Genomic DNA, 24,485 nt, shown 5'->3' with positions numbered 1-24,485 from the left:
GCAGCCCGGAAGCTCGGGCTCGTCTACGCAGGCCAAAGATAGCCCGGGTGGCAGAGTTCTGTACCACCTGTAGGCGCTGAACTAGGTAATCAGGGAGGCCAAGGAAGAGGGCATTAGCATAATCAATCCTCGAACCGACGAGAGCCTGCACAGTAATACGCCTGTGCTCCTCAGACAGCAGAGGCAGGAATTTACGGAGCATTTTCAAAATTCCATAACAGGTGCCAGCCAGACCCAGAATGTGTGTTCGCAGCGATAGCTGGTTGTCCAGCTTGACACCCAGGTTTTTAGCCACCAAGGAAGACTGTGCAGGAGGGCTCATGTCGGACGGCCACCAATGCTGCCACTCCGGATCGACACCGCAACCAAAAAACAGAACCTCGGACTTGCTCGAGTTGGCCCTTAGACTGTTCCGTTGGCACCAGTCAAAGACCAATGTAAGACAGTCCCGAATTCTCCCTCCATCAAACTCCTGGTCTTTCCCGCATGTGAAGAGGAGTTGCGTGTCGTCGGCGTAAGAGATGATCTGGGCCCCATATGCTTCCACCAAGGCCGCCAAAGGGGACATAAAGATGTTAAACAACGTGGGGCTCAACACAGATCCCTGTGGAACCCCAACTCCCAATGGCGGCATCTCGGCAGAGCTCTGGGAAACCCAGACCGTCTGGCGGCGGCCTTCAAGGAAGGATGTAAACCACCTGAGCGCCGTCCCCCTAAGGCCGATGTCATAAAGCCTCGCTAAGAGCGCCCTGTGGGGGACGGTGTCGAAGGCCGCCGATAGATCTAACATGACCAGCATCACCCTCCCGCCGACATCAAGAGTCTCCCTGATGATCTCAGTGACCTCTAGCAATGCCGTTTCCGAACTAAAATTAGGACGGAAACCGGATTGAGATGGATGGGGCAGATTGTTAGCTTCCAGAAAGCGCGACAGGACACCGTGGACGTGTTTTTCCGTGATCTTCGTGAGGGCCGGAAGAAGTGAAATTGGCCTATAATTGGCCAGAACTTCGACGTCGAGACCCGGTTTCTTTAGGAGGGGGATCACCATCGCTCTCTTCCAAGAGCTGGGGACCCTCCCCTCCCTCAGCGAGGCGTTGAGGATGGGATTAACCAGCGGATTCACCACCTCCGCCATCCCAGCCAAAAATTTGGCGGGGCAGGGGTCAAGTGGCGAGCCAGATTTCAAATTGGCCAACAGCTGCCTGGACACATCGCTGGAAACAGCAGGAAAATCAGACAGCACCGCCGTCGGAGTGTGCGGAAATCCGCACCCAGCCCCGGTGATGCCGCTTCCATCCTCCGGTTCTTCCACAAAGGAGGCCTGAATCGCCTTGATCTTATTAGTGAAGAAGCCGGCCAGATCACCTGCCCACGTATCTGAAGAAACTAGAGGGGGCGATTGGGAACTAGGGGTCGTGAACTCCTTCACAATGGTGAAGATCTCCTTACAGGAGTTCGCGGATGCCTCGATCCTCCTAGCCAAATAGTCCCTCTTAGCTCCCAGAATGTCCCGATGGTAGGCCTTCACCACCGCCTTGTAGGCGAGTTTAGCCTCCCCATCATACAAACGTCGCCAGGCCCTCTCGGCCACCTTACATTGGCTGCGAGCCACACGAAGAGCCTCCGTAAACCACGGTGCAGATTGCCGTGCCACCGTGGATCGGAGGGCTACCTTGGGGGCCAGATCGTCCAGCCTATCAATGAGCCACCGCTGCAGAGCGGTGAAACTACTGTTTCTTACAGATATATCGTTACCGAAGGTAAGTAACTTGTTCTTTAAGACCTTTTCAACAAGTACCAGATTGTCTCTCGAAGCACTATAAGTGCACCCTTTATCAACCATTGCCTTTGTTAAGAAGATTTGCTGTATCAAGAGTATGGTCCATGTGTTACAATTAATCACCCGTTCCCTTTACATTTACTTTTAACTGTAATAGTACTCAGTAAGGATAAATCACCAGCACTTTTAAAATGAATGTTCCCAGGATCTTTAAGAGATGCATTCCGTGTTCCCCTTTTAAATGCATGAAATACATTTAAAAAAAAAAATTTGTAAAGACCTTTTTTTGACAAATTAAAGCATACATTTTAACAAGCCTACAACCATCCAGGCCGGCCATGACATTTGCATTTCTGTGATCCTATTTATCAATTGTACACAGCCCAGTGGCCGACAACCCGAGGTTCGGTGGCGTCATATGTATATATTGATATTTTCACTAATTTGTAATGAGATTGAATAAACAGTAGGTCTAGAAGTTTTTATTTTTTAAAACAAAACTTATAACTGTGTTCAGGTTTTTAGGTCTCGCAGAGAGACCTATTGGGGTCAAACCAGAAAGCTAAAACCAGGCGGATTTTGCCGAGTGCATGTGTGTCCGTCCAAGCGCTTTCCATTTGCTTCCAGAGCCGCCTGCCTGCTTCACACATCAGAGCCATCAGCCTCCCTCCCACCTCCCCCCTAATTGCTTTCACTTTCACGACCCCGAGGCCATGCACTACTTCAAAGGGATCTGCTCCCCGCCCCCCCTCCCCCGCCGCTTGCATTTCCTGTACTTGTTTATTTTTGTCACTGTATCTGGTCTAGCTTTCTGTTTCTCTTTATATCTATAACCTTCTCCTCTCACACTTCCCCTCTTATCGCCCTGTTGTCGCTCCTCTCTTCAATCTTCTCTCCTCTTTCGCCTGCCCTCTGTCTTTATTCCGTCTAAAACACCCCTCTCTTCTCTCGCTTCCTTCTATTTTCCTTGACAGTTAAGGCAGGTGGGGGCTGCAGCACGACACACGTGTCCTTTCCGTCTCCGGATTCATTGCAAGAAGCGAGCCTTGTAATAACTTCGACCAGTGTTAATTTTATTTTAGCACATGTGTTCGCCCTGCTTAATACCCAGGTGCGATGCGACGTCAGAAAGGATTTGACGATGCATCTCTTCAGTAAGCCCTCCTCCTCCGCACAGTAAGCCCCATGTTTAATCGATCTTTCAATGAATGGTCATGAATCGTATCCCTGGGTCCATAGTATTTCCTTAGCACTAGGCTCGTGTGCAAATTCAATTATGCCGGTGTAATTAGCATAATTTTGTGAATTTTGTATTTCGCTTGTTTCTTGAACTTGACGTATTTACACAATTACGCTACATTGCATTCGTAGCAAAATGTTAGCCAGTAGCACTGAAACAACACAAATAACCATAACACGACTGGCTGTCATTCGCAGAAGTACCTTTTTTGGTGCTTTTCTTAAGCACTGTATTATTTTGCACTAAGTGACTGATAATCTTTTTTCGCGTAATTACATATAAGCAAATTACACGCAGTTTGCACACCTCTTCCCTTGCTCTTTGGGTCCAGGTACACCAGTGGCGTAAAAAAAATGCAACCCCCACAGTGCGGGGGTCTCCCGACCTTTGGGGCCCCCGTCTGACACTGGCAGGCCTCTGTCTGAATGCTTTAAACTGGGTCCGGAGCGTATGGAGCCCCCTGCATGTACTTTGCACGGTCACCCCCTTAAGTTTCGTTGCACCTTTGAGCAACACCTGTACCACTACATACATGTGCACATACCGCTCTGCATTGCCAAACTGCGCACCCTGCATTGAGATGCTTCGCCCAGATGGATGTCCTTCTGTGAGCATGAGCTGCATAGAGGAACCTGTGAGGGAGTGCTTTTGTTAGCATGGTATTTTGGGTGAGAAGCTGCAGCATGGAATGTGTCCTTACTGCAGCTTTAGAAACACGTTTTAGGCCCTCTTTACAGCACAGCTTTCCCTGGCTTACGTGATCAACAGAAACAGAGGTTTAAGAAACACTACGGGAGAGGGGCTTTGACTCCACCTACATTTGGAATCTTTTAACCTGAGCAATTGATTGTGCAGAAGTTGTGACCTTTCACTGAAAGAGCACTGTTATCACACTTTATGTTCTGTTGGAAAGATTATGCGCAGTACAGTAGGCCATATGTCACATGCTGTAGGTGTGATCTCGTAATATCGAAAAGTGAAGACAAATGCAGTCGACCTCACTTATCTATTGTGAAAAGCATACATTAAAGCCAATAGGCCTTTAATCATGCTTTAATATTACACCTTACTAAGGCATTTTATTACTTGGACTCTCGGACTACTGGAAGAAACAAAGGGTTTGGTGTTAGCGACCTCATCTTTCAAACCCTTGGAGTGGATGATTTGTACTGCAATATTCCCTGTTAGGCCCTCATAGGAGGGATTATACATTGTGATAATCTTTGTTCGGATCTGTTAGGATGGGTTGTCTGTAGGTTTGTTTTGTTAACCCCTTCCATGCTCATGACGAGCTGGGCTCGTCATGCAGTAGCCTCCTCCCAGGCTGATGACGAGCCCAGCTCGTCATGAATTCATTGAATTGCCCATACCCCCAGCACAGCAGGGAAATACACTCAGCAGCAATGGTGTTAATTTTGTAAATGTGTGTGTAAAGCCTGATGGTTGCCTTATGGGAAATGTGATGCTCAATACAGTCACAGTGACAAAGGATATAGGACTGTTGGGTTATTTGGGAAAAAATATGTTAAATGCCATAGGTCAGGTCTGTTGATTATGAAACGGAATGAAAACAGCAGTACGCCTGAATTATTTATTGGCAAAGCCAACATACCTTTGAGGATGGATTATTATTGCACTGTGTTAAAACCAATGACCTACTCACTTGCCATTCATTTAATCTACAGTGCATCGCATCCCACAAGCCCACTGCTTCGAAATCCCACTGCCATATTGGAATAATATTTTCCTTGCTGCATCATTATTTTCCATTCATGTTCAGAAGCAAGAGGTCAGCCACCTTGGATCAGAATAGAAACAATAGACTAAGCACAATACTATTCCAAGAAAGCCAGGGTGACCTGTCCTCAGGACACTCCCGCACCGCACGGCCCTCCAGCTGTGTCTGTGTGCCCCCTCCCTTGCTCGCTGCTGATCGTTGCCGTTTTTACACTTAGTGCTTTGCCCTGTGTGTTATTTTTCCACTTGTTGCCTGTACTGCCCCTGTCTCTTGCTCCGTGTTTTTTTCTTTTGTGTTTTAGCCCCTGTTCCCTGTGACCGCCGCTCCCCGCCGCCGTAGATCGCGGCTCCGCACCCTTTTCTTCTGTGCCCTCCCCGCTCCCACCTGCCCCTCCCTCCCACTTCGCCTTAAATGGAGACCGCGCGTGCGCGCAGCGGGTGCGCCGATTGTGCTCCGAAGGCGCGCCAAAGGCAAGCCCGTCTGCGCCCGTCCGTGCCTGGACCACGCCCAGCGCCAGGACCCGTGGCCCCCGCAGATTCCAGCCCACCCGCCGAACCTACGACGCCGCCACCCTCAACGCACTCAACACCGGCCAGAGCCCCGGCTGCTACCAAGCCACCCCGAGAAGCACCCACGGGCCCTTCACCTGCCGAACCTGCAAGTTCACCTGCCTCCGGACCTGCTCGGCACCCGCCAAGCCGACCCCCAGCAACAACCACCTGAGGTGCATCCTGCTCAACGCCCGCTCCGTCCACAGACACGCCATAGAACTCTGGAACCTGCTCGACACCACATCTCCAGACGTCGCCTTCCTCACGGAAACCTGGATGAACGCCTCTTCAGCGCATGACATCGCCATCGCCATCCCGGACAGCTACAAGATCACCCGGAGGGACCGCGTCAACCAGACTGGAGGAGGCATCACTATCGTCCACAGAAACACCATCCGCATCACGACCAACACAGACAACACCCTCACAGCCGCCGAACACCTGCACTTCCAGATCCACACCGACCCCAAGACCACCCTCACAGGCACCCTCATCTACAGACCCCCCAGACCTCACACACACTTCAGCGAAGACATCGCAGACTTCATCAGCCCGCCCGCCCTCCCCTCCGCCGACTACATCCTCCCTGGGGACCTCAACTTCCACCTGGAGAACAACAATGACAGCTACACCACCACCCTGCTTGACAACCTCGCCAACCTTGGACTCAAGCAACTGGTGACCACCCCCACCCACTACGCCGGACACACGCTTGACCCCGTCTTCTCATCCAGCAAGTACATCTCCTTCAGCCACGCCACCGGACTTCTTTGGACAGACCACAGCTGCGCCCACTTCAGCTTCCGAATGACCACGACCCACCATCACCCACAACAGGTTACCCGCAGGAGCTGGAACAAGATCACCTCCGACCAGCTCGCCACATCCCTGACCCAGATCACCCCGCCAGATCAACGGACCCCAGCCAAGCAGCCAACAACCTCACACAGTGGATCACCATCTGCGCAGATGACCTCGCTCCACTGAAGACCCCCCCCCAGCAGAGCCGGCAGCAAGAAAGCCCCCTGGTTCCCCGACGAACTCAAGAGCTCTAAGAGGAACTGCCGCACCCTTGAGAAAGCCTGGCGCAACGACCCGAACACAGCCAACATGACCGCCCTCAAGAACGCCACCAGCAAACACCACCAGCTGATCCACACCACCAAGAAGACAGCATTCAAGGAACGACTCGACAACAACGCCCACAAGGAACTCTTCAGCATCGTCAAAGAGCTCTCCAACCCCAGCGCCGGCAACAACGACATCACTCCCTCGCAAGACCTCTGCAACTCACTCGCCTCGTTCTTCCACAGCAAGGTCGCAGACATACACAACAGCTTCAGCACACAGACCACGCACCCTACCACCGAACCGACGCCCCCCACCACCACCCTCCGCGCCTGGACCCCGATCAGCACCGAGGACACCATCCGCACGATGAACACCATCCACTCCGGATCACTAACCGACCCTTGCCCCCACCATTTCTTCAACAAGGCCGACTCTGTCATCGCACCCCATCTCCGGGACATCATCAACTCCTCCTTCAACACCGCCACCTTCCCGGAGAGCTGGAAGCATGCCGAACTCAGCGCCCTACTGAAGAAACCATCAGCGGACCACACCGACCTCAAAAACTACCCCCCCATCTCGCGTTTCCTTTTCCTGCCAAAGTCATCGAGAAGACCGTCAACAGACAGCTGGCCGCCTTCCTCGAGACGAATGGATCCCTCCACCACTCGCAATCCGGTTTCCGAGCCAACCACAGCACCGAGACCACTCTCATCGCAGCCACTGGTGACATCCGAGCCCTACTCGACAACGGGGAAACAGCGGCCCTCATCCTCCTGGACCTCGTTCAACACTGTCTGCCACCACACACTAGTGCAGCGCCTCAACAACATCGGAATCCAAGAGAAGGCACTGGAATGGATCATCTCGTTCCTCACCAGAATAACACAGAAAGTCCGCCTCCCTCCGTTCATATCCGAGGCCACCGAAGTCATCTGCGGGCCCCACCCTCTTCAACATCTACATGAGCCCCCTCGCAGCCATCGCACAGCAACACAACCTCAACATCATCTCCTAGGCCGACGACACCCAGCTGATCCTCTCCCTCACCAACGACCCACCACCGCCAGAACCAACCTACACGAAGGAATGAAAGATGAGTGGATGAAGAACAGCCGCCTGAAACTGAATTCAGACAAGACGGAAGTCCTCATCCTGGGATCATCACCCTCCGCCTGGGACAACTCCTGGTGGCCCCCAGCCCTGTGCAGCGCACCCAAACCAACGGATCACGCGCGCAACCTGGGCTTCATCCTGGACTCCTCCCTCTCAATGACCAGACAAGTCAACGCCGTCTCCTCGTCATGCTTCAACATCCTACGCATGCTCCGAAAGATCTTCCGATGGATCCCCACCGAAACCAGGAAGACGGTCACCCAGGCACTCGTCACCAGCCGACTGGACTACGGAAACATCCTCTACGCTGGAACCACAGCCAAACTGCAGAAAAGACTCCAACGCATCCAGAACGCCTCAGCACGACTCATCCTGGACATCCCCCGACACAGCCACATCACTGGACACCTCAGAGACCTGCACTGGCTCCCCATCAGCAAAAAAATCACGTTTCGACTCCTCACCCACGCACACAAAGCCCTCCACAACCTGGGACCCAGGTACCTCAACAACCGCCTGACCTTCTACACTCCCACCCGCCATCTACGATCGACCAGCCTCGCCCTCGCCTCCGTTCCACGCATCCGAAGAGCCACCACGGGAGGAAGATCCTTCTGCTACCTGGCAGCCAAGACTTGGAACTCCCTCCCCACCCACCTCCGCCTGACCTCAGACCACCTCTCCTTCAGGAAGCAACTCAAGACCTGGCTGTTCGAGGAGTGGTGGACCCCCCTACCCCAAGCGCCTTGAGACCCTCCAGGTGAGTAGTGCGCTATATAAATGTTATGATTGATTGATTGATTGATTGATTGATTGAGTAAGACCTTCACTGGTGCTTTTAGCTTCACTGTGGTATGATACAAGGACCCCTCTGCTCCCTTTCAGCCCTCAAGCACTGGTGGCGTAGTGGTGGCAGTGCGCAGTGCCGAAGCACTTTTGACTTCTGCTATGCACGGTAAGGCATTCATTGGTGCTCACTGCTTTCAATAGGGCCATGGCTTGACAGCAGGCAGGCCTTTGCTCCCTATCAAGTCTCCAGCAGTGGTGGTGCATCATTCATTCCAGCTGCTCAGGGCTGGTGCCTGTTAATGATTCTCCTGCAGCTGCGGAGTCAGCAGTGGGTGCGTTTGTGAAAGGCTAGGGTGGTGTGTGTGCGTTCCCTCACACCTTTTCCTGCTCTACTCCATGCTCCCCGCTTGTCCCTCGTGTGTATATTACACAGCATTTGAAATACCTAAAACACAAAAAGATTGCATGAGAACCGGTGCGTGGGCGCCTTTCCTCTCATTGATAGGATATACCCGCTCTCCCTACAACTCTCTCTTTTTCACGCACACAAGCTCTCTCCCACTCACACACGCATGCACTCACACATGCATACTCTCTCTCCCTCTCCCCCTCACACACACATGCACGCAATATCTTTCTCACACACACACAGGCACACATGCACGCTCTCTCGCACTCACACACACACACACGCATACTCACACATGCAGGCTCTGCTCTCTTTCTCTCCCCCTCACACACACATGCACGCTATCTCTCTCTCTCTCTCTCTCTCACACACACACACACAGGCACGCACACCTGCACATTCTCTTTCTCACACACACACAACCAAACACACACGCACAACCACACACACGCACAACCACACACACAAACCACACACACACAAACCATACACACACACAAAAACACACAACCACAACCACACCCAACCACACACCCACACACAACCACACACACACACCCACACACACACCCCCACACCCTCCCACACCCCCCCCCACACACACACACACCACACACACACACACACGCACACACACCCACACACACACACCCCACACACACACACAACCCCACCCCAAACACACAACCCCACACACACAACCACAAGCAAACACAACCCCACACACACAACCACACACCAGGATAGCAAAACATAGCATAACAAAACAAAACCTAGCATAACATAGCATATCATAACAACACACAACAAAACATAGCATAACAAAACATAGCATAACATAACAAAACAAAGCGTAACAAAACAAAACATAGCATAGCAAAACAAAACATAGCATAACCTAGCATAGCTTAAAAAAACATAGCATAGCAAAACAAAACATAGCATAGCAAAAGAAAACATATCATAGCATAGCAAAACATAGCATAGGATACCAAACACAACAAAACATAACATAGCTAAACATAGCATAACAAAACATAACATAACAAAACATGGCATAGCAAAACAAAGCATAACACACAAAACACACACAACCACACACACACACAACCACACACACAACCATCTATCTGTCTATCTATATATCGCCCTCACTCTATCTGTCACTCTATCGCCCTAACTCTCTCTATCGCTCTCACTCTCTCTATCGCCCTCACTCTATGTATCGCCCTCACTCTATCTATCTATCGCCCTCACTCTATCTATCGCCCTCACTCTATCTATCGCCCTCACTCTATTTATCGCCCTCACTCTATCTATCGATCGCCCTCAATCTATCTATCTATCGCCCTCCCTCTATCTATCTATCTATCGCCCTCCCTCTATCTATCTATCGCCCTCACTCTATTGCATCACCACAGCATCACTCAGCACCACCACAGCATCACTCAGGGGCACCACAACATCACTATGCGCTACCACAGCATCACTGAACGCCACAGCATCACTCTGCGCCACAACAGTATCACTCAGCGCCACTACAGCATCAATCTGTGCAACCATTCAACAACAACTGGTTCAAATATGTTCTCTCAATGTTTCAAGCTTTATTACAAATGTCACAAAAAGATGTTAATATTTCACTTCTGTTCTTGGATTTTCGTCACAATAAAATACACTAAACATAATCTTCACAAAAGTTATTTACAAAAGTTTAAGCTATTGCCATTATAAATTACAATAACTTTTTATTTAAGTATTCATTATTAAAACAAATTAAAAGCCATTGTTATTTTAATAGCAATACATCTAAGTCACGTAAATACAACACATATTGCATTACAAATGCTATAGGTTTGACATTTGCGAAAGTTATAACTATTGGCATTGTAAATGACAAAGTTATTAATTTCGCTATTTTCAAAACCAACACATACATAAAAAAATTGTCATTTACAATACCAGTAGCTCAAACTTTCCAAATGCGAGACCTATTGCATTGCAAATGCTTGTTAATATCACCCACCTTAACCAATATCACGTCTGTTTTCACATTATGCTCAGGATCAGTAGTCCATAGCGTTAACACATGATGTCCTTAATACTTCATCACTATCTCTCTACCTAGTTCTCATCCCCTCTGCTACACCTATTCCTCCTCTTCCTCCTCGTCTGAGCTAACACTGTCATCCTCTGGCAATGGGTCACACAACTCCCCTCTGTAAGTATTCCAGGCCGACAGCACTTTATTCCACTTACGGGGGCATGACCTAAGCACATAGACCGCCCTCTCCGTGAACATTAGCATGTCCATGTTTTCACACCACTGCGTTACTGTGGGCAGTTCTGGTGCGCCCCACCTTTGTGCAATGTCTCTCTTTGGTACCATCATCCCCAATGTACCCCAGATCTGCCCATAATTAGATAGATCAGTAGGTTCCCAGATGTTTAGGAGACATTTGCGAGGTTCAGGGACTAGGCATACATGGAGTGTTTGTGAAATGTTGCGCATCACCCGCCGCCAATATTCGACTATGAGTGGGCAGTCCCACAGTGTGTGCAATAATGTCCCTTCTTCCCCACAGCCGCGAAGACAGAACGGGTGTGGTGCCCTGTGTATCTTGTGTAGCGTGAGTCTAGTACAGTAAACATGGTGTAAGATTTTAAGTTGTACTAGTCTAAATTTGGCTGAAATTCCCACCTCTTTCGGTGACGCCAGAGCTTCATTCCACTCCGTGTCGTCGATATCACCCACTTCTTCTATCCACCTCTCACGCAGTGTCAGGGTAGGGTCTGCTAGATTATTCAGTAATTTCCAGTATGTTAGGGAAGTCGCACCCTGCTGCATGTAGTCAGTAAGTAGTCTATCCTAAGTCTAACGGTGATGACTCCGGGACGTCAGTGTCCGCCGGTATTGCCTGCAGTAAAGCGTGCCTGATCTGTATATACCTGTAGGTTTCATGTGGGCCTAAGTCATATTGTTGTTGAAGCCTGGGAAACGGTATCACAGTGCCCTTATCCCACAGGTCCCCCACTGTAGATATCCCAATGCAGTCCCATTGCGCAAATCCCTTACTTTGTCTTAACCGCCATAGAGCTTTCGTATCCCAGAGCGGGGTAAGTTTGGTAATTTTACCTTTCCATCCCAGCTTCGCCTGTGCGGTGTGCCACAGAATGGCAGTGTGTCTCGTGGGCCCAATTAGCTTTGTGGCCCTATGCCTGTCATATAGCACCGTTAGCATGTTATCGGTTCCTAGTTGCGCCCTATCAGTCCTGTAGGCTGGGTCGTCCCTCAGAGCATGTACCCAACGGTTCACTATTTTGAGCTGCGCCGCCCTATAGTTTAGTTGCAGGTTTGGTAATGCTATCCTCCCCTGGTACCAACTTCTGGTCAGCTTGATGTGTGCAATCCGAGCCGGCCGATTGCCCCATAGTAGGTTGGATACCAACGCTGAAATAAATTTTTTGCTGACAATGTATATGTTGACAAATATTAGAGTTAAGTAGATGCTAAATACTATATAATACATACAAATGCATCTTACATTTATCAGGTGAACTTTAGCAAAAGAAAAAGTGAAAAGAAAAGCATATCAGAAGTTCATGATGTCAAAAGGTAAATATATGACATAATTAAAGTATATTCCCTGTGTGGTTTTATAGTAAGCAATTGTACTGAAAATAAAAAAAGTCTTATGTCGTTTTACTAATTCCTTAAAATCTACTTCTCATCTTTGTTTTAGTTAGAGGGTATTAAGATACATAGGTAGATAAAATATATTAGGAAAACTAAGTTGCTAACATTATCCAGTAGTTGTCATTGCTATGCAGACGTTTTATGTACAAGGTAATGTAGTTTTTCGGATTCTGTAAGCAGCATAATATAGGAATGGCCACTTCCCATTAGTTCCTTTTTTGTTAAAACTTCAATAACATTTCCTGCTAAGTTTAATAACAAGCTACATAGCAGCCTTGCGTCATGTGGACACTTCAGGCTGAAATCCCGCTGCCCATTTCACGGTGTTTGTCCAGTCTTAAGATGGTTTCACTTTCCACAGAAGCACTAAACTGACAACTACAAAATGGCAGATCACTAATTCTGCTGTCACATGCTCACTAGATCTGAAAGAAACACGTTAGTTAGATTCCTTACCTTAGAATAACCCCCAGGCGTCAGACTGGATCCGGAAAATTTTGAGTAGCAGTACCCTTGCGCGTCGGTAGGGGTCGTCTGCGGCTCCGCGTCCTTCGCCGGCGCCCAGATGACGTCGTCGGAGTACTTAGATGCCTCCCTCGCACGCTGACGTCAGTTCTTCTTTTTTCCTGCTCCAGCAAGCGCAGGTCCGGAGAAAGCAGTACATTAGTCACTTTTTGACTAAACTTTTTTGATCATTTTTGATCTCTTCTCGAGTGTTCACGACTCTCGGTGCCGGTAGGGATGCCCGGGTTCAAGCCCTGTACCGACTGATGTCAGTTATCGATCCCCACCTCCGATGCCTGTATTGCCTAGGGGCCGACCACGACGACCGGTCGTGCCCCAACTGCCGGGCCTTGACGTCGAACGCTTGGCGGGAGCGGTCCCATAAGCGCCTCGAGCTCCGGCAGTCGGTCCCGCGCCGCTCAAGGTCCTGGTCCAGGAGGAGGTAGAGGGACCAGTTGCGAGGCCACAGTCATCGAAGCTCAGCGAGTCGACACCATTCGTCGGGCTCCAAGTCCTCAGGTAAAAGGCACAAGAAGTCGAAGAGACTACAGCGCTATTCCGACTCCCCCCGACGCTCGCGCTATGCGGCCGGTGGTTCAGGTGACCCGCCCCCGCAGCTCCGCCGGAGCCGCAGGCGTCGTGACCGGCTCCATACTCGCCGGTCCCTGGGCTGAACGCGACGCCGAAGGAGATCGAGGCCTTCCTCATGGCCATGAGGTCCCTCTCTCCTCCATCGGGTTCCACGGCGCCTCCGGACCCGACTGGGAGTGCTTCAGCCCCGGCGCTGTCGGAAGCTTCGGCGCCGTCGGCGACTTCGGGTCCGACGCCGCACGCTCCCGCCGGATCCGCTTCCGGATCGCCGCTGGTTGACCTAACGACCCCGCCGGCGGTGCCGACTCCCAGGGTGTCGCCCCCGGTGCCGTCCCCGCACGGCACGGCCCCTGATCCCTCCCTCGGTCCGGATCCGGCATCGGACCGACGTTGACCGACGCCGCATTTGACGTGGCTGAAGAGCATTTCTTCTTTGATCCGGCTCCATCCTTTGACCCTGAATTTCAGGAGATGGAGGACGAGGAGGATTGGGAGGGGTCTGAGGACCTTCTGACATGTGTTTGTCATTCCTTTCAGGACTGGACAGAGGAACTAGGGGAGGCCAGTGGTCTCGACCCTTCCTTTGTCTCCCCTCCTACCGTGGCTACAAAGGAGGGGGCTGCTTATAGTGTGGTGCTGACGTGGGCAGCCAAGGCCTTAGCACTTATGCTCCCCGTAGCTACTGTGAGGTCTAATATCCTCACTGAGGTCCTTAAACTGCAGACAGGCTCTCCGGAGCCGCTGCTCCCGTTTAATGAGGCTCTCATGGACGTCCTGTTGGGCACCTGGTCCAGGCCCACTACAGGCCCCCCTGTAGATAGGAACGTCGCCAGGCGCCACCGCCCAGCTCCGGGCGACTCTAGCTTCCTGTCCACCCATCCCACCCCCGAGAGACTGTTTATCCAGGCCTCTACTTCCCAATCCGCATTCCCGACTGCACCCCCAGATCGGGAATCCAAAAGGTATGAACAGTTTGGCAAGAAACTGTTCTCGTCCCTCAGTTGTGGACTGCGGTCAGTCAACACCGCTTGCCTTTTGGGCCTTTATACCCACTCTCTGTGGGACACAGTTGCGGACGTGCTGCCAGAGTGCCCCGACGGGGCCCGGGCAAAGCTCGCTCAAGCCCTCGCGGAGGGACGAGACGCGGCGCTGTACTCCATATGATGTGGGCTGGATACCACGGACTCGCTGGGCAGGGCGATGTCAACGACGGTGGCGGTTCGCCGCCACGCCTGGCTTAGGTCCGCCAACTTCTCGGCTGATGTCCAGAACACCCTCATGGACATGCCATTTGATGGCAGCCACCACTTTGGTGGCAAGGCAGATCATGCGCTTCATCGTTTCAAGGACTCCAGGGCCAGCGTCAGCAGCAGACTGCCTTTACCTCCGTTTGTGGCCAAGGAAGGGGCAACCCTTCACCTGCTGCCAGCCACGGGCCACAGTCTGACATCCAGCGCGGCGGCGGATGTACTCCATATGATGTGGGCTGGATACCGCGGACTCGCTGGGCAGGGCGATGTCAACGACGGTGGCGGTTCGCCGCCACGCCTGGCTTAGGTCCGCCAACTTCTCGGCTGATGTCCAGAACACCCTCATGGACATGCCATTTGATGGCAGCCACCACTTTGGTGGCAAGGCAGATCATGCGCTTGATCGTTTCAAGGACTCCAGGGCCAGCGTCAGCAGCAGACTGCCTTTACCTCCGTTTGTGGCCAAGGAAGGGGCAACCCTTCACCTGCTGCCAGCCACGGGCCACAGTCTGACATCCAGCGCGGCGGCGGATGTGGTAACCGCCGTGGCGGTGGCAGGAGACAACGGCGAGGCCAGTCCACATCCACCCTGCAGTTTCCTCCTCAAAGCCCTCCTAGTCCGAGCTTTCAGGCCCATTTAATGCCAGTGGGGGGCAGGGTTCGCCATCACCTCCTCCACTGGCACTCCATCACTTCGGACAGGTGGGTGCTGCAAATCGTCCGAAGGGGCTACTCCCTCCCCTTCGAGGCGACCCCTCCAGCCATGCCACCGCAGTACCACCGCATGTTGGGGGATCACTTGCAACTTCTGAAAGAGGAAGTTACGGCCCTCTTGGCCAAGGGGGCCATCGAGCGCCCTGGGCCAGAAGAAGGGTGTGGTTGCTATTCCCACTACTTTCTGGTTCTCAAGAAGGACAAAGGGGGCCTACGCCCTACGCCCTACGCCCTATCTTGGTCCTCCGGAGCATCAAAGGCATCCGGAAGGAGAAGTTCAAGATGCTGACATTGGCTTAGGTCTTAGCTGCCCTAGACCCTGTAGACTGGATGGTAGCTTTGGACTTGCAGGATGCCTATTTCCACATCCACCTCCTGCCAGCCCACCGGCGCTACGGTAGGCCACAAGCACTTTCAGTATACTGTGCTCCCCTTCGGCCTTACCAGCGCCCCACGGGTGTTCACGAAAGTGATGGCGGTGGTCACAGCTCATCTGAGCAGGTTAGGGGTGTCAGTCTTCCCCTACCTTGACAACTGGTTGTTGAAGGTGGGCTCGCCCCAGACAGTCGTCAGCCACCTTCAGACTACGGCCGACCTCCTGCACTTGCTGGGGTTCTCCATCAATGTGCCGAAGTCACACCTGTGTCCCTCTCAGAAGCTCCTCTTCATCGGAGCGGTTCTGGACTTGGCTCAGTTTCGGGTTTATCCTCCCGAACAGCAGGTTCGGGATATTCAGGCTCTGATTCCGATCTTTCAGCCTTTATCCCGGGTCTCAGTCAGGTTGACCCTGCGGCTTCTGGGGCTGATGTCCTCCTGCATCCTTCTGGTGCATCACGCCAGGTGGCGGATGAGGGCTCTGCAGTGGGACCTGAAGTTTCAGTGGGCCCAGCATCAGGGCAACCTGTCCGACCATGTCCTGATCTCGGAGGGCACAGCGAGACAGTTGCAGTGGTGGCTCACGAACCGTGATTGGGTCAGCGGCAGATCCCTCTCGCTGCCCCAACAGGAGCACATAGTCGTGACGGATGCGTCCCTCCTGGGTTGAGGGGCCACATGGGAGAGGCGGAGATCAGAGGCCTCTGTTCTTCGGCGGAGTCCCAGCTCCACATCACTCTTCTGGATCTGCGGGCCATCCGGCTTGTACTGAAGGCATTCCTTTCCTCTGTCCGGGAAAGTGTAGTGCAGGTGTTCACGGACAACATCACCACCATATGGTACTCCAACAAACAGGGCAGGGTGGGGTCGTGGACCCTTTGCCAGGAAGCTCTGCGCCTTCGGCAATGGCTGGAACACCAGGGCGTCACTCTGGTGGTTCAACACCTGGCAGGTTCCTTGAACGCCAGGGAGGACGAACTCAGCCGTAAGTGCATGATGGATCACGAATGGCGTCTGAACTCGGACGTGGCACAAGGCCTCTTTCGGCAGTGGGGAGAGCCTTGGTTAGATCTATTCGCCACAGAAGAGAACGCACAATGTCATCAGTTCTGCGCGTTGGAATTTCCAAGTCGGAACTTGCTCGGAGACGCTTTTCGTCGCAAGTGGAGTTGCGGTCTGTTGTACGCCTGTCCGCCTATACCACTTCTGCCCAGAGTGCTGAAGAAGATCAGGCGCGACCGGGCCCAAGTCATCCTTGTGGCTCCGGACTGGACACGAAGGTACTGGTATCCCGAGCTACTCAGCATGTCAGTTGATCCCCCGATTCATCTGCCCATTCAGGAGGACCTTCTGTCGCAGCAGCAGAACCTGAACCCGAACCCTGAACCCGAACCTGTCCAGCCTCCACCTCCATGCGTGGAGATTGAGCGGCTGCAGTTGAAGCCATTTGACTTGCCTCCTGAAGTCTGTGATGCCATTCTGGCAGCCAGGCGTCCCTCCACAAAAACGGTATACGCCTGCAGGTGGAACAAATTTGTGGCACGGTGCACAGCAAAGGCTGCGGATCCCCTTTCTGCACCTCTTTCAGAGATTTTCCGCTTCCTTCTTTCTCTTGCCCAGCAGGGCTCTGCTCTGGGCACTATCAAGGCTACCTCTCTGCCATTTCAGCCTATTTAAGGCTTCCTGATCAGCCTTCTCTTTTCACATCCCTTGTTGTAAATAGGTTCTTGAAGGGCATCACTCACATGTTTCCTCCTGTTCCTTTCATGATGCCTCAGTGGGACTTGAACCTTGTTCTTACTTATTTGATGTGCGCTCCTTTCGAGCCGCTCCACAATTGCCCTCTTCGTCTTCTCACTCTTAAGACTGCCTTCCTGGTTGCCATCCCCTCTGCCAGGAGTGAGTGAGCTCTAGGCTCTTTCTTCTAAACCTCCTTTCCTTTCTGTCCATCCGGATAAGGTTGTTTTAAGAACGCGTCCCTCTTTCCTGCCCAAGGTAGTCACAGACTTCCACATTGGGCATTCCAGCACTTTGCCCACCTTCTTTCCGCCTCCGCATCCCTCGAAAGAGGAAGAAAGGCTCCACCGTCTGGACCCAAAACGTGCGCTCTCATTCTATCTGGATCGCACACGCCAGTTCCGGGTGAACGACCAGCTCTTTGTTGGTTATGTGGACGCTAAGAAGGGACGGGCGGTGCACAAACGAACCATCTCTCGGTGGGTCGTCTTGTGCATCAAGGTTTGCTACTCCTTGGCGAAAAAGGATCCTCCTGTCGGGCTGAGGGCCCATTCCACTCGGGCCACGGCGGCTCCTACTGCCCTGGGTCGGGAACTCCCCTTGCAGGACATCTGTCAGGCAGCTATGTGGGCCTCGCTGCACACGTTTGCTAGACACTACTGCCTGGACAGCCATGTCTGGAGAGATGGCTTCTTTGGCCGTTCCGTTCTCCAGGACTTTCTGGTGTGCTCATTGGTTCGCAGACCCACCACCGTGGTTGGTATTGCTGGGGTATCTATTCTAAGGTAAGGAATCTAACTAACGTGTTTCTTTCAGATGAACAAGTTACGTACCTTTGGTAACGATGTATCTGTAAGAAACATTAGTTAGTTAGATTCCTTACCGCCCCACTAATCCTCCCCGTTCTGCGAACCGTTGTCTAGGGTTAAGGTCATCCCTCTCAGGGCCCTAGTTTTATGGCACCAGTGTCGGTTTTTATCACGGCTCTGCGTTTCTGGCGTGGAAATGCTGTGTATAAGAACTGACGTCAGCGCGCGAGGGCGGCATCTAAGTATTCCGACTACGTCATCCCGGCGCCGACGACGGATGCGGAGCCGCAGGCGACGCCTACCGACGCGCAAGGGTACTGCTGCGCAAAATTTCCGGATCCAGTCTGACTCCTGGGGGTTATTCTAAGGTAAGGAATCTAACTAACTAACTTTTCTTACAGATACATCGTGCCCGAAGGTAAGTAACTTGTTCGTCACTGTCATGCCTGACAAGAATTGCTGGTGAATGATGCCCAAATCAGCCATGATTCTTTGACATGCTCTGACCTTATGTAGTACAGTCAGGACAATTCTCATTTCTAGGTTTTGGCTACACACAACTTTAGCTGTCTGTAGGCAGACCTATATTTTCCAGGACACAACATTACTTAAAGTGTGGCTTTGGTCAACCACATGGCCGTGATTGGATGGCTTTGTTGTTGTGACTCAGGTGTCTGTTCTTGGTTCTATGGCTTACCTCCCTTTTCTTGTGATTCTTGCACACAGGTGCATTTTGGTCGTATAGTGTTCGGATTGGTTGAGTTGTATCCTTCCACTGCTGATGTCAGGAAACAATTCTTCCGTTTGCCCTTTTTGATGTCATTTAACATTCAACACTCCAAGGGAGGACATGGCTCTTCCTCTTTCCTATCTCTGCATCTTATTGCTAGCTCCCACACCTCCCTTTTTCCCCTTTGTATCAACTTCTCATTGCTACCACCTACACCTCCCTCTTTCCAATGTCTTTTCCTTTCTTTGCTTCCACCACCTTCCTTGTCGCTCGCTACTATTCATCCCTATCTCCTCATCTCCATACTCAGGCACTTTCTCACCACCCTACTCAGGCTCAGATTTGCTAAGATTTTGCTTCAGGTTTCATCACTCTTTTAGTGCAGCTTGATGCAAAGTCTATTCTGGTATTCACAAAGCCATATGAAGCCTAATTTGTGTGGCTTTAAGTGACTTTGTAAATACATTTAAATGTAACATCAGGCAGTGCACAACACTGTCTCGCTTTACCTTGTGCCAGGTTGGGGCTACATAGGTTGAGCATGGGTGTTCGCTTGCTTCCACCTATGTGTTTTGATGCATATTCAAATTTACAAACACTTGGAAACATGGGTTTGCGTCATAATAGTGTGCCTACCCAAGGCTTGTGGAATGAGGAGAAATATCTTTATTTCTCTTTGTTTTTACCCCTTAGCATGTGTTCTGCCTTTTGCAGCACACATGCAAAGAGAAAATAACCTCACAAAAACCGCACAAAAACTATGTTGACTACAAAAGGCACCCGTGCAGCATAACGCAAAGGTGTCTGCGATAGCTTTCGGCAGCCACAAGTCTGCCAGTGCCTGGAGAGAGCAGAAATGCAGCATATCCTTTCAAATATGGCAGAGTTCTGCTCTCTTCTCTTCACACAACGCAGATCGGCAACTTATCTTGCTGCCAGAATCAGCCTGGTTTGTAGGGCAATCTGACAGAGCCTATTATGTTATGCCTATTTGTATTTTGCACTAATCACCCCGGTAGGTAGGATGCAAACTCTTAAGTTGAATTTACTCGAAGAGTCAGGTTTTGAACTTCTTGCGGAACTCAAGAAGTGATGAGGCGGCTTTGAGGGAAATTTGAGATAAGGCATGATACCTGGGACCTCATTTATGAGGCCGTGCGTCACTTTTACGCCGCCAGTGCGTCACTTTTTGTGACGCACCAGTTGCCTAAAAAATGTGCCTTGTTGCACCATATTTACAAAGTGACGCATCTAGGTAGATGCGTCACTTTGTAAACCCCTGCGCCACATTATACCTGCGCCAGGTATAATGTATGCAAGGGGGGTGTTTTGACGCAAGAAAGGGTGATGGAAGTGACGCAGTGAAATCTATAAGATTTCACTGCGCCACTTCTAGGACACAAATGCGTCAATTTCTTACGCCTGCCTCACAGCAGGCGTAAGACTGATGCAGGCCCTTTGACTTGGGGCTTGCCCCATGTGAAAGAACACATTGGTGGAGTTGCTTCACTTTTGTGACACACTCGAGCAATGCGTCACTTTTGCGCCATACAGATACGTCAGAAATACTGACGTATCTGTAACTCCTTGCGCCATGATGCGTCATATTTACAGTATGACGCATCATTGGTGTTGCAAGGAGGGCACAGTGAAAAGTGACACATCGCTGTTTTCATGCAGCGATGCGTCACTTTTCATAAATGAGGCCCCTGGTTCTTTTTTTGTGTATGCGGGATACATGTACTAATGAAAGACCCGCTGATTGGATGTGTCTAGAGGGGTGGTGGAAGTGTGTGTGGCTATTGAGGTAGGCAGGGCTTATACTGTGTCATGCTTTGTATGTGTTTGTGATTAGTTTGAACTGAGTGTACTTGTGTATAGAGAGGCAGTGAAATTATTTGAAGTGTGGAGAGATGTGGGTGCGTTGGGGTAAGTTGAGGACGAGTCTTGGAGCAGTGTTTTTGGACGGTATGGAGCCTGTTCAGTAGCTGTTTCTTGATTCCTGTGTACAGTGCATTGTTGTAGTCGACTCTGTTGGTTATCAGGGACTGTGTCACTGTTTTTCTGGTGTTCCCTAGTAGCCACTTGAAGATGGGCTGGTCTCACAGATCAGTGTGTAGGTTGGTTTTTCTGCTCTTTGTGGGCCTGTTTCATCGTCTGGTGGGCAATTTTTGACAGTCGATATCCTTGATGTTACCACAAGCATTGCCTGCATTGCCTGCAGAAAGTACAAATGAATGCAGTCTCCCATATCTGCAAAACACATACAGATTTTCTTTACACATTTAAAACAGCCTTATTTTGCAAAGGTGAACCACTTTCTTAATTATCTGATTCGTTAATAGGAGGCTTTTTTTAATTTGGTGTCTGGTCTTATTTTCTATCCTTTTTAGGTTTCGCCTCGCCGAAGGCTGCGCTCTGCGCAGCTTTTAGGCACAGGCGAAATCTTATGCTAGAACAGAGTGGGCTTGGGATTACGCCCTCTGTTCCATTGGCTAGCTCCAGAAATGGAGGCTAGCCATTGAAACAGAGATCTGTCCGTCATGGCCGGACCAGATTCGTGGGCGTTCCCGAGATTTTTTCCCTCTCCGCCTCTGCAATGTCGTTTTTTTTTTTTCTGGGTTTGTTTTTGTCATTCCATACCGACCACGGCCGCCGGAGGAAGCCCAGGTGAGTGCTTGTTTGTATATTTTTTAATCACGAGAGTCCTCTGTACAGACAATGTATTCCTCTGTGAATAATCTTTCTGCCTCTTAAACACATCTTTCATACCGTCTTTCCTGCCCTCTGCACACACATGGTCAAATACATTCTGTGTCACGCCGTTCTAATCACCTAGTTGCTGTGAAAAGAAAAGCCCACTGGTTATGTTCGCCAATGTCTCGACGCAGAGAACGGAACGCACCTACACCTACCCTACCCTACCGTACCTATACACTACTCAGCAATTTCCTGCCCTCCTCACCCAAGATGGGCGCTGCAACTCTCGCATGCAGTCCAGGTATTTAATCGCTACCCAAAAGCACACGCCGGGCTCAATCAAGCCATTGCGCGCCGATCAGACGGTCATTGAGCCACCTTGGACCCCCAGCTTCTAGCACCGTGTGGTATTTACCGCTTATAGGTAAGCGCTGCGGCCACTCACTTAGCGTTTCCACGGCAGACACTTCGCTCCAAAATAATTAATTCCCCCTCCTTTGTTGTTTCCCAGACGGACTAGTTGCACAATAGCATGAATTGCCTAAAGGTTACCCCCGAACTTGCAGAAACGGACTTCTTGCTAATTAGCGCGTCAATATTTACTTAATCTAGGTAAGCCCTGGCACACTCATCGCTGATTTGTTTTAACCAATCTTCACCCACTACAGTGGCCCTAATTACCTCCCTTCAACACCCCCAGAGCTTCATACACATCCCGGTGGATCCTTTACTTTCTCAGACTCCTTGCTCCTGAGTGGAATTGTTCCAAAAAACGCCACCTAAAATCACGCTGTTGTCTCAGAAACCCGCACTGATCCAGGCTTATAGCACTGATCGCACAAGAAACTCCCTTAACTCTCCTTTGAGGTAAGCCTTCACGCGTTGGCCACCCCATCCATCAATCATTCCCACACTGGTCCAAATCCCCCAACCTTCACTCCGCGCCGCTCAGCCCTCTTAATCTCGAAACCAATTTCTCTTGCATTGACAAGTGAATGACTTTCCTTGTTAAATTCCTCACGTGTTTATTAAGCTCCCCCACAACCTTTTTTTTTAAAACGGTTGTGTAATTTATGCCCAAGCTCCTTGGCCATGTAGGCGCTGTATTATGGCACCCATAGCCTCCTCAGCCCCGGTTTCAGTCGAGAATAGGAGTCTCTGGTATCACAAACGGATTGGGGTGACGGTTAAAGAGAGCCAATACACAACAGACAGCTCTTTATTATGGGCCCCAATGTTCTGGTGACATCCAGCCATTCAATATGTAGTTGGTTCGTAACCAGCAGCTGCGTATTGCCCAATGACGTCATGCCTTGTTCCTGCTGACGTGATAATAAGCCACGACAAGTGGGCTTAACTATCACCAGCACTCCAAAGGGCTTTGTTAACCTTTTTAATACATGCATTGCGTGCATTTTTTCAACAGTCGTCCATTTTATTTGCTTTTGAATAGCTCAATCACACCGTTTGAATGGCCTCAAAGCGCTTTATGACCCTAGATGTTTTTGCGATGCTGGGGCTTTCGTTGCGCACAGTATTTTTAACAAAATTATATTTATTCGTGTGTTTTTTCGAAACAGTGAAATGTGTGCAGAAATGAGTAATGTCCTATTACTTCGGGTAATCTTCATTACTCCGGGTCCCGTAGTCCTCGACACCTTCAATACTAATGAGATGTTTACTATCTCTGACAGAAAAAAGAAAAAGAAGGAATGCTGGACCTACCCTCCCCCTCCCGCCGGGAGTACATAAGGGTACATGTCCCAGCATTCCCTCTGAAATACCAAGCCAAAGGATGAAGGCCGGCAAACAGGGCGGGAGGGAGGGAAGTCATGAAGGTGTCGAGGACTACGGGACCCGGAGTAATGAAGATTACCCGAAGTAATAGGACATTACCCCCAGGTCCCTACGTCCTCGACACCTTTAATACTAATGAGACATACCAAAGCAAACTCCGGCATTCATCCCACAAAACACAACAAACAACCTGTACAGCAAAAAAACAGGCATTTATTGAGCACAGAACAGAAATCACGGGCGAACACAACCCAACACCCCCAAAGCAAAACCGCCCTCATCAACCAGCAAATTGAGGAGACGGTAATGCCTGATGAAAGTATTGGAAGAGGCCCAAGTGGCTGCCCTACAAATCTCGGAAAGAGGGACACCCCGGATCTCAGCCCAGGAGGCCGCCACCCCCCTCGTAGATCGACCTTGAACACCCACAGGAGGAGGGGACCCAGAAAGAGAATAGGCCAAGGAAATGACCTGCTTCAGCCAGCGACCAATGGACACAAACGAAGCCTTACGCCCACGGCAAGCAGCCCCAAAAGAGACAAACAGGGAGTCAGTCATCCTAATAGCCGCCGTGCGCTCAAGATAAATACGCAAAGCCCGGCACACATCCAACAAGGACCAACAGGGACCACCCGGGGAATCCAGAACAGAACCCAACTCAGGCAAGACTAACTCCTGGGACCGGTGAAATTGAGAAGCGACCTTAGGCACGAAGGAGGAATCAAGGCGGAGCACCACCCCGCCCTCCGAAAAGGACAGGAAAGGCTCCCGAGACATCAAGGCCCCCAACTTGCCAAGGCGCCGGGCAGACATGATGGCCACCAAGAACACAACCTTCAAGGTCACAAACTTCAAATCCACCTCCGACAAAGGTTCAAACGGAG

The 24,485-nt window shown here is 50.9% G+C and overlaps 1 protein-coding gene across 1 annotated transcript in view; it reads left to right on the top strand.

Moving 5' to 3' along the window:
- ZCWPW2 (zinc finger CW-type and PWWP domain containing 2) overlaps window positions 1-24,485 on the top strand; it is a 778,017-nt gene that overhangs the window by 364,174 nt on the left and 389,358 nt on the right. Inside the window, exon 5 of the mRNA XM_086939915.1 lies at window positions 12,252-12,313. Coding sequence (XP_086796041.1) covers window positions 12,252-12,313 — 62 coding nt within the window. The remainder of the gene's footprint in view (window positions 1-12,251; window positions 12,314-24,485) is intronic.

Source organism: Lissotriton vulgaris, chromosome 10 (genome assembly GCF_964263255.1).
Source record: "Lissotriton vulgaris chromosome 10, aLisVul1.2, whole genome shotgun sequence".
Taxonomy (NCBI): domain Eukaryota; kingdom Metazoa; phylum Chordata; class Amphibia; order Caudata; family Salamandridae; genus Lissotriton; species Lissotriton vulgaris.
Note: the sequence above shows the minus strand (reverse complement) of the source record. Positions and strands in the feature narration are given on the sequence as shown.